This window comes from Sceloporus occidentalis, unplaced genomic scaffold (genome assembly GCF_023333645.1).
Source record: "Sceloporus occidentalis isolate IW3139 unplaced genomic scaffold, rSceOcc1.0.p SCAF_17, whole genome shotgun sequence".
Classification (NCBI taxonomy): domain Eukaryota; kingdom Metazoa; phylum Chordata; class Lepidosauria; order Squamata; family Phrynosomatidae; genus Sceloporus; species Sceloporus occidentalis.
In genome coordinates this window covers 5,838,294-5,854,123 of record NW_028316997.1, presented here as the reverse complement: position 1 = coordinate 5,854,123, position 15,830 = coordinate 5,838,294, and the positions used below count along the sequence as shown (strand labels likewise).

At 39.6% G+C, this 15,830-nt stretch overlaps 1 protein-coding gene across 1 annotated transcript in view; it reads left to right on the top strand.

The window, feature by feature from the left end:
• Positions 1 to 15,830, top strand: part of LOC149302781 (mitochondrial inner membrane protease subunit 2-like) — a 484,643-nt gene that overhangs the window by 316,089 nt on the left and 152,724 nt on the right. Inside the window, exon 3 of the mRNA XM_089481981.1 lies at positions 4,358 to 4,423. Coding sequence (XP_089338107.1) covers positions 4,358 to 4,423 — 66 coding nt within the window. The remainder of the gene's footprint in view (positions 1 to 4,357; positions 4,424 to 15,830) is intronic.

Below are 15,830 nucleotides of genomic sequence, written 5' to 3'. Positions count from 1 at the left end.
TTGTATATTTAGTTCAGTCTCCAAGAGACAATGTGTTCAATGTACATCCAACAGAGTTTATGGTGTATGTACCAAACCCCCACATTTTATATTTACAGAACAGTTAAGGACACTATACCTTAATGGGTCTTCTCACAAACTCCTGGGTTCCTTATGTCCTGGGAGGCACACTCAAGCCAACTAACAGGTTTTTAGTGCGGTTAATCCACCATTTTACTTCTGTTGATTGTCTAAAAAGTGATCCATATGGCTTTCAATGACTGCAGAAACATTTCCATCTGGAATGGGCCAAATAGACCCCTCATATTCTTTGATAATCATGGTGCACTTCCACAAAAGCTTCCAACACACCCTTTTCCCCAATTGGATGGAATTGGACTAAATGGAAGGTAGAGGCTGCCCCCTGGCTCTGCAAGAGGCCAGAATAATGCAGAGAGATTTGTGGAGAAAGAGAGGTGCAAAGATGCTCCAATTTCTCAATGACTCTATCCCGAAAGAACATGTCTTGGGGTGGAATATTGCAGCCCCTATTAAAGTGCCTTTTGGCGCCCGTAACCCAGAGGGACCTATGTAAGGGCCGGCTCTGGTGGGTTTCCTGTTGCTGGTGGGCCCCTTGTTGCACGCTGGCCCTAGACATATGTACGCTTTGCCTTTTTTTAATGCAGACCTGGGTTAAGTACAGCCTACACTCTGTAAACTCGCCCCCCTATAAGATAACTGGCTCCACTCCTGGTTGCATGTGATGCCAGTTACAATAGTACTAGTGCATTGAACATCCACTTTCTCAAGGGTCAGAGGGGTATAAGTTCTGCTTATTAGCTCAACAATTGCATTACAGATGAGAGGAAACAAAATGGAAGGGAAAACCTGGGGTTTCCAGCTTTCTCTAGTTTTTGGCATTGATGCAGGATTACAAGATAAAAAGATGTATAGAATCATAAGTTTGCACCAAATTGGTTTATGAATGACATACAGCATTTTAGTGGAAAAAAAAAGTGGTATCAGTCTTAGAGAATTCTTATTTTTTTCCACTTAAGGATTAGCTGACAACATGTTCAAGTAAAGCAAGTAGTGTATTTATTTAGAGCTTTATTCTACAGAATGCTGGCAACACCTGAACATGTGGCTTTATCCAGTAAATCCATGCAAGCATCACTTATTTTGCATAGTTGTGCATATCTGAAAAAGACTACCAGTGTATCAGTAAGGCAGGGAAAATGTGCTTATGGAAAGCATTTTATTTGCATCTAAGATGTAAAAACCTCCCATAGCTTAGGTACCACCATGAAAATATATAATTTTGTATAGTGTGAAAAAGCTGTCGCTACTCTTACGTTTTAAATAAATCAGCCATTAAATGTTTAGCAGTTAATTTAAAACCCAAACTTATATATCCGGCCAACTATCTGGCCAAGGTTGTAGCTATTTTAATAATTGAAGTCTAGTGTCTAATCTTGCATTTGTTTAATGTATCTATCTATTTATGTATGTATGTTTGGATGGATAGATGGATGGATGGAAGATAGGGCATATGAGAGGTCCGTAAGGCAGTAGAGTGATATAAGTGGGGTCTGTAAGTAATTAGTGGCTGTGCATTGATATAAGTATGAGTGTAATAAGTCGTAGTAAAGTGATATAAGTGGGGTCTTTATGTGATACGCAGAAGAATGTACACAGATGTGACACGAACCCCAAAACACAGATATTCTTATTCATTGTCACAGTAATACTTACAGCAGGTCACACAATAGGAACAAACTCTTATTTATAATAGTAGGAATGTATCAACATGGAAATATCAATGTATGTGTGTAATAAATAATATATTTTCACTCCAGGCTACTTTAGTATTTAGGGCTAAGAGAACATTTAAATCCGCCAAAGTACATTATGTGGGTATTACCACACTGTCAGGTTACCTGTATCTGACTGAGACTGCACCTGACTATTCATTCCAGTTTTGTAGTAGATGGTGATCTCCTTGGGCTTCAATACACATCCTAGGCTTCCTCATAGTCCATCATGTTAGACACACACTTGCTATTTTGGCTGATGTTATGATCATGTAATTGTCAGCAACAAAGCATACAATATGTCCTCACACATTGGCAGTATGTCCTCATTTGGTACCTATGCAATTCCTTCACTCTAGTAATACAGCCAAAAACACTAGATTTAAGCTACCTAATCTTCAAAACCACTACATTAGATAAATGGACTGTCTCCATTGACTTTATTCACTTGTAAAACCCTTACATAGAATCATAGATTTCTTCTATACAGAAATTTTGTTCTTTGGTTTTTGTAACAAATATGTACTGGATCATTCAGGCTTAGCATCAGGCAGCAAGGATATTGAATGTCAAAACGTCTGTGTCGAGGTCACACTCATGAAGCCATGGGGTCTAGCGATGGAGCAAAAGAGGTTAAACGCATGGTTTAAGCGGAAAATAATTAATAGAGTCTCCCTGTTAACATAAAAGAGGTCAAGTACACATAAAGATAGTAGTTACATTGCCTGCATTCTAAGCAGGCTGGTAATGCATCTTCCAAGCTATGCATCTGGAAAGCTACAGTGAATTGACATTGAAATTCTGGGTGAATGATAATGATATTCTAATTATTTGTAATTTGTGTTTGAAAGAATTCTACACAAATTTAGAATATAAATATATATATTAAGGAAGATTTGTCCATTTTAACCTGAATGTTAACTAGATTATTAGAAGTTTACAGGTTATTCGTTTTTTTTAGTGGTCCTTTCTCTTCTAACATAATCTAATTATGTTAAGATGAATTATGATGAACTTTAGGGCAAATGTCCGAGATAAGGCCGAGATAGCCAGATCACCACTCATGGACAACTGTTTTATCCTTAATTGGAATGGTCAGCATGAGGTTGGATTCAGGCTTATTGCTTATGGCTTTGGGTAGTAAGTGGTTCCCACAAATAATATAAGTTATGGCGGGGAAAAAAGGTTGATGGATGTATATATACACACACACACATATATATTTATTTACTTCACTGCAAATGTGAAGGAATTAATAGCACAGGATCGATACACCTATTATGCAGTACAGTGACTCTTATTGCTGAACCTTATTAATTCAAATGTGTTAAATCTTTAATTTAACAGTTTCATTAAATTACATTGCCTAATCTTGCATTTAGCTCTTTAAAAGAACTATCATTTATATATAGGAAGGTTTCCCTGGAGGATCCTTGATAAATCAGCTTTTTAAATGTACTTTATTATAATTATTGGCAAAACTTACCATTTGGTGATTGAACATTCATTGCACAGATTTACGCTGATGCGCAGTGAAGGTCATTACAATTATTGCTGAGTGGGTGTGAATTAACACTGAGGTCAGTAATTAGCTTTCATAGTATACATACTAATCAACTAAATTTGCTTATGAATATATCTATAAAGACCCTATGAGGCAATAGCTGTGGTTAAAAAAAAGGTGTTTTTGTACAGATGACTTCAGATATTATGTTAAAAGTGCCAGAGGAGCTCAAATTATGTTAATTGTCATGAAAGCACAGGATAATGGTTAATTCAATGCATATCAGTCAAGACTTACAACATCAATTAGCTGTTTTAATTATTATGTGGTCACACCACCACCTTGATTGTGGCATTGCTATTCCAATTATGTCAATCTGGATTTGAACCCTAAAAGTTTGATTCTGCAAAATCTTGCTTATGTGCGCAAAATTGTGTATTGTTCTTTCTTTATTACACATGTTGGCATCCACAAACATGGGCGATTGCTTACCACAGTGAAACATCTATATGTAGTTTAATGGAGGCATATGAACCACTATTTCAGAGTAAATTAGTATTTATAATGGTAAGATTTTTTTTCTACTGAAACAGTCCAATGATGTCCAACGTAAACTATATCCTATGTAATTCTTATGTGTGTTTAGATCTCTTGCTCATTTAGCCAAGGGAAAATGTAACAAATAGCAACCTAAACGATGTAAGATGATGGTGATCTATTTTTTGTTTTGTACAAAAGCTTCCATTTTATCTGAGAATTCTCTGCCTGATTAACTCCAAAATTCTAATGTAAATATATTATTTCTAGTGAATACTAGAATTAGATAGAAAGAGAAAGATTTTACTTTTTTACTTTTAAAAACAACAGCATAAGCAAGTCTCTAATAATAAGATGCGTGTATGAACAAAATTAATATCAGTCAATATTCAGAATTAAAGAATTTGCGTGTTCTTTTAATTAGGCCAGTCTTTAGATTGTATATATTTAGTGTCAAACTGTGCTGGATTAGTACAATGTCAAAAGATAAAACTGATGTTTAATAGTATATTTTTTTTTCCAGATCGCCAAAGAACCCAGAACAGAAGATTATTAAAAGAGTAATTGCTCTTGAAGGAGACATTATAAAGTAAGTTACAGACAATATATGTATATGATTTCCACATAACAACTATGTAGCAAAAAGTAAATTCTTCTTTATTGAAAGTTTGTGTTGTATTAATAAGTCATATAGTATTACTATAAGTAAAGCTTTCCCATAATACAGATCATGCAAATTCAGGACAAATAATGCAATAATGTTCCTCTGGGGTTTATTAACTGAACACTAAGTTGTAGATGAGTTACATTGAGATAAACTTGTGATATCACCACATAAACTTTTTTTATAGTAAAATGATTGATTTTGACCATTGGTTTACTGCTACTGATTGGCTGTTTCAAGCAGCCAGTCAGTCATGTGAAAATGGGATCTTGGAGGGAGCTTGCACTGCGTTTCTGGATCTGGAGCTTCTCCTAAAGGCAAGTGACTATCTTTTGTGTAACAGGTTGAATAAAGCATATTAAAGTGTTGAATATGGTGAAGCTGTGTGGGACACCATTTTGTTCCTCTAAGCAAAGTATGTAAATAGAATGCATTACATGGAAATGAGTAAATGTTTTCCCATCGTTACACATTGAAATTCACTTCAATATAGTCTGTCATAATGAAACTGCAGTTCATAGTTACATAGGCTGAAAAAAGACATGCGTCCATCAAGTTCAGCCTTTCCTATATCTGTTAATTTGTTGCTGTTGATCCAAAAGAAGGCAAAAAAACCCCCGGTTTCGCTCTTTCCAATTTTGCACTAACCAGGGAAAAAAATTCCTTCTTGACCCCAAAATGGCAGTCAGATTTCTCCTTGGATCAATAAGTTGTTTCCCCATAATTAAAGATTATATCCCTGAATATTATGTTTATCCAGGTATCCATCCAGTTGCAGTTTAAACGTCTGTACAGACTCCGATAAAACTACCTCTGCAGGCAGAGAATTCAACATCCTTACTGTCCTTACTGTAAAAATCCCTTTCCTCTGCCTTAGACTAAATCTCCTTTCTTCCAGTCTGAACGCATGACCACGTGTCCTATGCATAGTCCTGTTTATGAACAGATTTCCACACGATGTTTGTATTGGCCCCGAATATATTTATATAATGTTATCATATCCCTTCTGAGGCGACGTTTTTCTAAACTAAACAGATTTAAATTAGTTAACCTTTCTTCATAACTATAGTGCTCCATTCCTTTTATTAATTTTGTAGGTAGCATAATTGTAAAAAATAGACAAACAAATAAATGCTAATATATTGAATAATTGTGATTTTTATTTCATTTACAAGACTAATAATAGCTCTGGGGATTTATTTTTTTTGTCTGCGAAGACTTGTAAATTAAATCAAAACTATGTGGTTTTAGAGCACACTTTTCAAGCTATCATATTGATTCCTACAATCAATAGAAGAAAGCTAAAATTGTATTTTTCATATCTTTCTTTTATACATCCTGACCCATAGTTTGGAATAATGAATGTTCTAAACACCCTGAGGAAGGTTTGACTTTGTACAACAGGCACCTTGAGTATTATATTCAATTAGCAATTTAGTTGATGTGTTTGGTGCCAATATGACCACATAAAAAAATCATAGTTAATTTGAGCCAGACCTCTTGCACAGTTAGCAACAATCTCTACCCAGAAATTTACCTACACGTTATGATAGAATAAAAACAATAAAGGATGTGTGTCTTATGGACTTTTAGTATGATGTACCTGAACCTACAAAATAGCTGTTTGAATCACATGGTCCTCAATAAGTGAAAAGCATGCATTTTTTCCTTTTAATACCAATTAATATGAATTAAGTTTTGAATTGTGAAAATACAGAGAAAAGGCTCACTAATTCTAGTTAATATTTTTTTCTATTGCAGAGTTTTTAGAAGCTTTATAGTGATTATATTTGAAAGATACATAGACCCCAAGTAGGGCTATGAAATCCCCCTATGTATTATATTTAACCAGATTTTAAAGCAATAAGAGTAATAAATACATACAAGACCACCCCATACAGTTTTGTGAAGCAGTGGCCATCACCCAGAATATGCTTCCCTCCCCAACAGCCCAGTCCCCTCCCAAATTGTTTTATTATTAGGCCCCCAGTTTTGAGGCACTTTTTGGGGCCTTTGTTGCAGGTAACACTACTAGAGGTGAATGCAGAAATATCTTGTACTGGGAATCAGCTGTTCTGTTCACTCAGTATCAGGGGACAGATTGCTGTATAAGTTAGACATGGGCACCAGGGGGCTCTTCGTGCTCGTCTTCGTGCTCGTCTTCGGGGGGAAAAAAATCTTCATATTCCGCGAATATTCGCCTGTTCCTGTCTTCTCTTCGGGCGAATATTCGTGGACATTCTTCGTGTTCGGTTTTTCTTCGTTTTTTCCGGTTAAGGGGTTAATACGGGGTTAACGCGCTCTGGCGCCAGGAGTTTAAATGTCCGTATGAGCAACTCTATTGATCGTCAGCAGGGGGCTCGTCTGCCAGTGGTTGATGAATGAAGTCGCTCGTACGGACATTTAACTGATAGAACAGGGAGACCAGTGGGATCTGCAGGGTAAGTTGCAGCATTGGGGTTTTAAAAGTCTGTACGAGCGACTCTGTTGGTCGCTCGTATAGACTTTTAGGCTCCTGGTGCACTTGTTGCACCTTAAGGGGTTAACCTACGGATTTCCGCTCCCGTTATCTAACGCAGCATCGAAGGGGTTAACGGGAGCGGAAATCCATAGGTTCGCTGTCAGGGGTTACAAAGGCCGTGCGAGTGAGCCTATTGGTCACCTGCAGGGTCTTCCTCTGGCATCAACCAATTGGTTGATGCCAGAGGAGGTCCGTGTAGGCGACCAATAGGCTCATTCGCACTGCCCTGTAACCCGTGACGGCGAACGTGCGGATTTCCACTTCCGTGAACTGCTGCGATGCCACGATGCCAAGGTAAGTTAGAAGGGGGGGAGAGTGGTAGACGAAGACGATCACGAAGATCTTCGTGGTGTGTGTCTTCGTCTTGGCCTACGTTTTACCACCGCTGTCTTCTCTTCGGCGTGTCTTCGGAACGAACACGAAAATGCACTCTTCGTGTTCGTTTTCATGTTCGCCCGAAGACGAATGCACAAGTCTAGTATAAGTCTTCCATGGAATCTTCTCCAGAGCAGGTACTGATCTACTGGAGCTACTTTCTGAGCTGCACAGACCTTCACTAGAAAGATGCATGCAGAAATATAGTTGTAACCAGGCAATGGGACCACACTCAAACTGAAACGAACCAGTAAGGTTTGTTCCTCAGCTTCTTTTGGATCCAACAGCCCTGAACTGGAGGTTCCCTATTGTGGAGGTTTCTCCTTGGGCACAGTGCCCCAAGAAACAAAGAGCTCATATGGAGTATCTAGTGACTATAAATCAAGAAAGAGAACAATGTATTTATTACTGTATAGGAAACAATAATATGCTTTGATCTATATTTATTTATTTTAATATAAAACATCAGTCTACTAGCATTAGATGCTGTACCTTAATAATAAAAAACTTTTTGTGTTTTTCTCTTTGTACTAGTTGTACATTTTGACTTAATGTCCATTTATTTTGTTCCATATCCTGTATATCAAAGAAATCACCAAAAACCTATATTAAACACATAGAATTCAATGGAATTGTTGACAGCTGATGAAAATCACTCCAAATCAATGTGTTTTATATGGTTATATATGGTATATATATAGAGGGATAGAGACAGGGAAATATATACATAATATATATTGGAATTAACGTATTAATTTTAGTATAACTTATTAATTGTTAAAACAAAATCATCTAATTTTCATAAACAAAACTTGAATCTGCTGCTTCTGCTGCTGCTACAGTCACTGTGAAGGGTTAATTTTGAAAAATATTACTTGGTTTTATGGCAGGAGGTGATTTCGAAATAAGAGTCCTGATGGTTCATATGAGCAGAACTAATGAGGTTTTAAAATAGCTTTCACTGGTGGTTATGAGATACAAATATGAATAAGAGTGAAAATTACTTCTCTTTTTTTTGATTATCATGAAGCTGCCTATTGTTGACACAATTTTAGTTTAGTAAATGATGTGATAGAGCTGTAATGGTTTTCAGGCATGATGGGATTTAAGTCATTAAAGAGATTTTTTTTACATGTAAGGCCCAATTTTTAAAGGCATAAACTGTTTGCTGCACATATTCTGAATCAATATACTGCGGATATAAGTAGTGTTTCAAACTTATGTTACATTGTGTCAAATAATGTCAACTCACCTAATAATGAAACAAATTATATCCAAAATAAATGCATTGCAGTTTTAAATATCCATACATGTGCAGTGCCTGGATGCCCTCAGCCGTCCATCTTTTAAGAGAGTGGGCCTTGCATATCTAAGAAAAACAAAATCAAAAGGATGCTTCATCTATCACAAACACGTAGATGCCCATGATAGCTGAGAGATCCCTTTAAATTGCCCTCCTTGCAAATGCATGAGGGATTCTGGAGGTCATATAAAGCATCTCCATAAATTAACAGTGTGACAGTTGGCCTTTATAGAAAGAAAAAACATTCAGTGTTTAATAGCCTAAGAAGCTGTGTTATCTTTCTCAGGTAAGGGACAGCCCAACATGACTCATATATGACATCATAAGATTTGTATTTTTGTATTGTATTTACTGATACATGCATGTCCCGGGTCGTCGGGCGATACAAACTGCGCATCCCTGCGCTAAACCCCGATTATAGGCGGCACCCCTACTTTAAGTGTGGCTTATATTCGGGCAAATACAGTATATATATCTTATAAAATCACATAACCTGAGATAGCACAGATAAGGTCACAATGTTTCTAATTTGTAGTTCTTTTGTTTCTGTATATGTTCTTTGGTTGTAGATACCGTATTTACTCGATTATAAGACGACCCTGTTTATAAGACAACCCCCCAAAATCGGAATATTAATTTAGGAAAAAAAGAAAAAGCCTGAATATAAGATGACCCTATAGGAAAAAAATTGTGTAGGTAACTTCTGCTGCAGACGGAAGAAGGTGTGGTTAGCAGCGGGGGTTGTTTGCGTCCATCGCGCATACACCCTCCGACTGTCAGAGAGAATTACCAGTGCGGGGAACTCTGATCTCTGACACCGGTGCAGGGAACTCTGATTTCTGACAGCTGGGGAAGATCTGCGCGATGGACGCAGACAACCCCCGCTGCTAACCGCACCTCCTTCCGGCTGCAGCGGAAGTTGTCTATGCGAATCGCGTAGACGTCTACACGCTGCCCCACATACACACCAGGGACGCAGAAGCACCGGTAAGTTGGGGGGGGGGCAGGAGGATCCAGGTCCCCTGCAGCGCTGCGGGGGATCTGGATCTTAGTCTCATAGTCAGACCTATTTGAGGTCTGATTATAAGACGACCCCAATTATAAGATGAGGGCTATTTTTCAGAGCATTTGCTCTGGGAAAACACCTCATCTTAAAATCGAGCAAATACGGTATATTGTTCAGTAACATAGTATATATACTAAAATAGTAATTAACCCCCTAACGACAATTGATGTACCTTTATGGGGGTATAACTTGTTAAAAAATAAAAATATAATAACATTTAAAAATTTAAAAGACCCCAGTGATGTCACCATGATATCATAAGGGGAATTATCCAGTTCAAAGAAAATATGTCCAAAAATGTAAAAGAAAAAATAAACTTATGAGCAAGTACAAAAATTGGTGCTTTATCTTCCCACAAATCCTGGCATGAAAAAAGTTAACCTACCAGAATTTGAATTACCATGTAAATGTCTAGTTTTCAAAAATATATTATATTAGGTAAATTAAATTGGCAGGTTTCCAATAATACATGGGGCAGAATAACCAGTTTTGAAAAAAATGGTTTTGAAATTACCATATGCTACCTGTATTATTACCATATAACTTGCTAAAAAAGTAATATCATAAAAACTAGACTTGTGCATTCGTCTTCGGGCGAACATGAAAACGAACACGAAGAGTGCGTTTTCGTGTTTGTTCCGAAGACACGCTGAAGAGAAGACGGCGGCGGTAAAACGTAGGCGAAGACGAAGACACACACCACGAAGATCTTCGTGATTGTCTTCGTCTTCGTCTACCATTCTCCCCCCCCTTCTAACTTACCTTGTCTTCGCAGCATCACGGCAGTTCCCGGAAGTGGAAATCCGCAGGTTCGCCGTCACGGGTTACAGGGCAGTGCGAATGAGCCTATTGGTCGCCTACAGGGACCTCCTCTGGCATCCACCAATTGGTTGATGCCAGAGGAAGACCCTGCAGGTGACCAATAGGCTCACTCGCACAGTCTTTGTAAGTTAACCCCTGACAGCGAACCTATGGAATTCCAGTGGCATCTGCAGGGTAAGTTGCAGCATTGGGGTTTTAAAACCCCAATGCTGCAATTTACCCGGCACATCCCACTGGTCTCCCTCCCTGTTCAATTAGTTAAATGTCCGTACGAGCGACTTTATTGGTCGCTCGTACGGACATTTAACCTGGCACAGACTAACTAATTGAACAGGGAGGGAGACCAGTGGCATCGGCAGGGTAAGTTGCAGCATTGGGGTTTTAAAAGTCTGCAAGAGCGACTCTGTTGGTCGCTCGTGCAGACTTTTAAAACCCCAATGCTGCAACTTACCCGGCACATCCCACTGGTCTCCCTGTTCTATCCGTTAAATGTCCGTACGAACGACTTTATTGGTCGCTCGTACGGACATTTAACCTGGCACAGACTAACTAATTGAACAGGGAGGGAGACCAGTGGCATCGGCAGGGTAAGTTGCAGCATTGGGGTTTTAAAAGTCTGCACGAGCGACTCTGTTGGTCGCTCGTGCAGACTTTTAAAACCCCAATGCTGCAACTTACCCGGCACATCCCACTGGTCTCCCTGTTCTATCCGTTAAATGTCCGTACGAACGACATTTAACTGATAGAACAGGGAGACCAGTGGGATGTGCCGGGTAAGTTACAGCACCAGGAGCCTAAAAGTCTGTACGAGCGACCAACAGAGTCGCTCGTACAGACTTTTAAAATCCCAATGCTGCAACTTACCCGGCAGATCCCACTGGTCTCCCTGTTCTATCAGTTAATAAATGCTAGAACAGGGAGACCAGTGGGATCTGCCGGACAAGTTACGGCACCAGGAGTTTAGCAGTCTGTATGAGCGACCCTATTGGTCGCCAGCAGGGGGCTCGTCTGCCATCAACCAATGGCAGACGAGCCCTCCTGCTGACGACGAATAGAGTTGCTCATACGGAGATTTAAACTCCTGGCGCCAGAGCGGCTTTAACCCCGTATTAACCCCTTAACCGGGGAAAATGAAGAAAAAACGAACACGAAGAATGTCCACAAATATTCGCCCGAAGAGAAGACAGGACCAGGCGATATATTCGCGGAATATGAAGGGGTTTTTTTTCCCGAAGACGAGCACGAAGACGAACACGAAGAGCCCCCTGGTGCCCAAGTCTAATAAAAACATTGGGTATTTCTAAACTTAGGACAAATAGTAGAATCTACTATATTTATCAGGGTTTTTCATTAGCTCTTATAGATGAGTAAAATACTTTTCAAATAAATTAAGGAAAAGTGATTTTTCACTATATTTTATATATCTTTTACTAGTAAATAAGATATGATTAAAATAATGGTATCTATAGATCTTATCCAGAAAAATGCTACATAGCTAAATGCGAGCGCTGCGGAAAGTTACAATAGCCATTGTCACGAAGGCTACACAAAATAAAAAAACAGCTTTGTTTTTATGTGGCTAAAGAATCTGCATATCATTTTGTGTACACTGTATTAGGGCTGAAACAACGAATCGATAAAATCGATAATAATCGATAACGGAAATCGTTGTCGACGATTTCCGTTATCGATTAATCGAGTGATCGATTCGTTGTTGGAGCACTCGGCTCCTTTTACTTACCTCCGCGAGCGTTCCCCGCTTCCGCTGCACTCTCCGCCTTCTTTTAGTTGCGTGTGGCTCCGTTCGCACAGAGCGGTTCGCTCTGTGCGAGTGGCTCCGTTCGCACAGAGCGGTTCGCTCTGTGCGAGTGGCTCCCTTCGCACAGAGCGATTCGCGGGGTGGGGTTTCAGGGGATGCAGGGCAGAGTGGGGGTGGGGGGGCAGGCCAGGGTAGGAGACTGAGTGCAGGGCAGAGTGGGGGTGGGGATGCAGGGCAGGGTGTGAGTGTGGGGGCAGGGCAGGAGACTGGGTGCAGGGCAGAGTGGGGGTGGGGGTGCAGGGCAGAGTTGGAGACTGGGTGCAGGGCAGAGTTGGAGACTGGGTGCAGGGCAGAGTGGGTGCAGGGTGTGAGTGTGGGTGCAGGGCAGAGTGGGTGCAGGGTGTGAGTGTGGGGGCAGGGCAGAATGTGGGGGCAGGGCTGGGTGCAGGGCAGAGTTGGAGACTGGGTGCAGGGGCACAGTGCAAAGTGCTGGGTGCAAAGTGCCTAGGGCTGGGTGCAAATTGCCAGGGTGCAAAGTTCTGGGTGCAAAGTGCCAGGGCTGGGTGCAAAGTGCTGGGTGCACAGTGCCAGGGCTGGGGCAAAGTGCTGAGTGCTGGGTGCAAAGTGCCGGGTGCAAAGTGCCAGGGCTGGGTGCAAAGTTCTGGGTGCAAAGTGCCAGGGCTGGGTGCAAAGTTCTGGGTGCAAAGTGCCAGGGCTGGGGCAAAGTGCTGAGTGCTGGGTGCAAAGTGCCAGGGCTGGGTGCAAAGTGCTGGGTGCAAAGTGCCAGGGGTGGGGCAAAGTGCTGGGTGCAAAGTGCCAGGGCTGGGTGCAAAGTGCTGGGTGCAAAGTGCTGGGTGCAAAGTGCCAGGGCAAAGTTTCTTGAACAGTAATAGTCCACCTCTTTTCAGAATGTTTGGTGTTATTTTGTTTCATAAATATTGTGTTTGGGTTTTTGTACTTTGAACATATTGTTTTTTTATTACATCATAACAAAATAAAAATGTTAATGTAAATTTTAAGTTGTTTTTTAACATTCAGTTCATTAAATTTTAAATAAACAAAAAATTTGCATATTGTTTTTTTTTATCCGATTAATCGATTAATCGAAAAAATAATCGGCCAACTAATCGATTATTAAAATAATCGTTAGTTGCAGCCCTACACTGTATGCTAGTAAGATGAATACAGTGTATCTTCATAATCGAGTGATTTAATTATACATGGTCTGCTTTCCAAGCATTTTATTTCTTGAAGTTATTCATTTTTAAATCTGCTATTCTAAAACTCCATGTTACCTTTCTCCAGTTTTGGTGATAACCAATTTGTACACATATTGTGAGATATGTATGTGATACAGAAAAAAGGTGTATGAGCATCAATTAAACTTATCATGAAATCTAATTGGTATTTAAAGGGGGTACGTCCTAGTATTGCCTGTATCAGTTTAAAAATACTTTTGTATTTCTTTTTTGTATAATATACTGTTACCAGGCTGTGTGTTAGCCATTTGTATGTTTTCTAGCACTGTTAGCTACTAAGCAAACGCCTTATCATACTGTCTGTGGTAATCAGTAGAATGGCTCATTGTCAATCACCCAGGCAGACACTCTGACTAATGAAAGGCAATGTAATAAAGGTCCTTGTTAACATTGTCATAATTAATCAGTTCAGTGCGGTATTGGAGCAGTGAAAGCCTCCCCAAAAATGGCACCACTCACAACAATGACAGTCTTCCATCTATAGATAAAAGGTTTATTGGAACAAAATGAGATAAAATAATTTTTTTGACAACTCTAGCCCACATTACTGTACACAGCACTGTACTAAAGGAGATTTGTCTTTTTCCATGGGTCTTCTTATTTAAACCTATATTCAAGTATCACTGAGTTTCAGGGATTAGTATAGTTTTGCCAGGATAATGTAACTCATAGCCTGGGTACTTATGTACTAATACCGTGTTTTTACAAAACACTATCCATCTCATTGGTACTCAACCTGTAAACGAAATTCAGCCTGTACATGCGGGCAGTTTACAGTTACGGAGAAATAAGCAGTATGATTATTTCAAAGCCTTTTGTTTAAAATGTAAATTTGGATTTCTGTCTGTTCTCAACATTGCTAGATATTCTTTCATTGCAAGCACAAGCTACAAATCAAGTGTCTTTGGTGCATTGTGGATGTGAATCCTCAGGAGAACTGTATGCTTAAAAGGATTAGATTTCTGTTTGAAGATTTGCGTTTTCATTTATTTTCCCCCCTCTTGCGTATATTGTGTAAAAGCTTTGCTTGGACAAATACATAGAAGCAAATACGAGAGCTGTTTAGCTCTGTTTCTCTTTATAACTTAGACAGGGCATTGTTTTTTTGCCATACATATTAGATAGGCAGGCACATAGAAAATTACCTGTTGTACTGTGTTTTGTTTAGCTATCACATAACTGTCCAACCATTGTTAAATTGAATATGCCAGTGTTGGTTGTCTATAGACTAAGGATCATATAGTTATATTTCAACATCCCCACGGATTGGCAGTAAGAATGTAGGTGATGACACAAACTACATCTCCACATTTTTTTTCTTAGCAAATAGGACTAAATTCAACACTGATCAAATATTATTATTATTATTATTATCTTTTATTTATATAGCGCCAACAGTTTACGCAGCGCTTAATACAATACATAAATTCAAGGGATATGACAAGACAAGAATTGACAGACTAAGACAAACCGATACATTTGGTGGAGAGAGCCCTGCTCGCAAGCTTACAATCTAGAGGGAAAATGGGGTGATAAACATAAGGCATAGAGAAAGGGTGAGAGGTATTGTGGGGGTATCAATGACAAGGATGTTCTAGCAGCTAAGATGGTATGCTTCTCTGAAGAAGTGGGTTTTTAGATGTTTCTTGAATGTCGGGAGGGAGGGTGAATTCTGAAGGTTCCTTGGGAGCAGATTCCAGAGATATGGGGCAGCTCGAGTGAAATCTTGTAGACGGGAAAAGGAAGAGGTGATGAGTGAGGAGGAGAGCCTTAGCCCATGGGAGGAACGTAGGGATCGAGTAGGAGAGTATTTGCTAATGAGGTCAGAAATGTACGGAGGAGTGGTATTGTGGATGGCCTTATATGTCAGTACCAGGATCTTAAATTTAATTCTAAAGGTAATCGGAAGCCAGTGGAGGGTTTCACAGAGGGGGGAAGCAGAAGAGGAGCGACGTGCAAGGAAGATGAGCCTAGCAGCGGCATTAAGGATAGACTGTAGTGGAGAGAGTCGAGACAGTGGAATGCCAACCAGAAGAGTGTTGCAGAATACATTGCTTCTATCATTCGGATTGATGAACTGGCATTGGCAGGTATCCACTTACCCTGTTCCTAAATTAATCAAGGGAAAGTGTGCCAGGAAAAATACATTTTTATTCAATTGACATCTAATCATTTTTGGATACCATCCCAAAATATTTGCATGACAGTTGACGCTATACATGAAGAC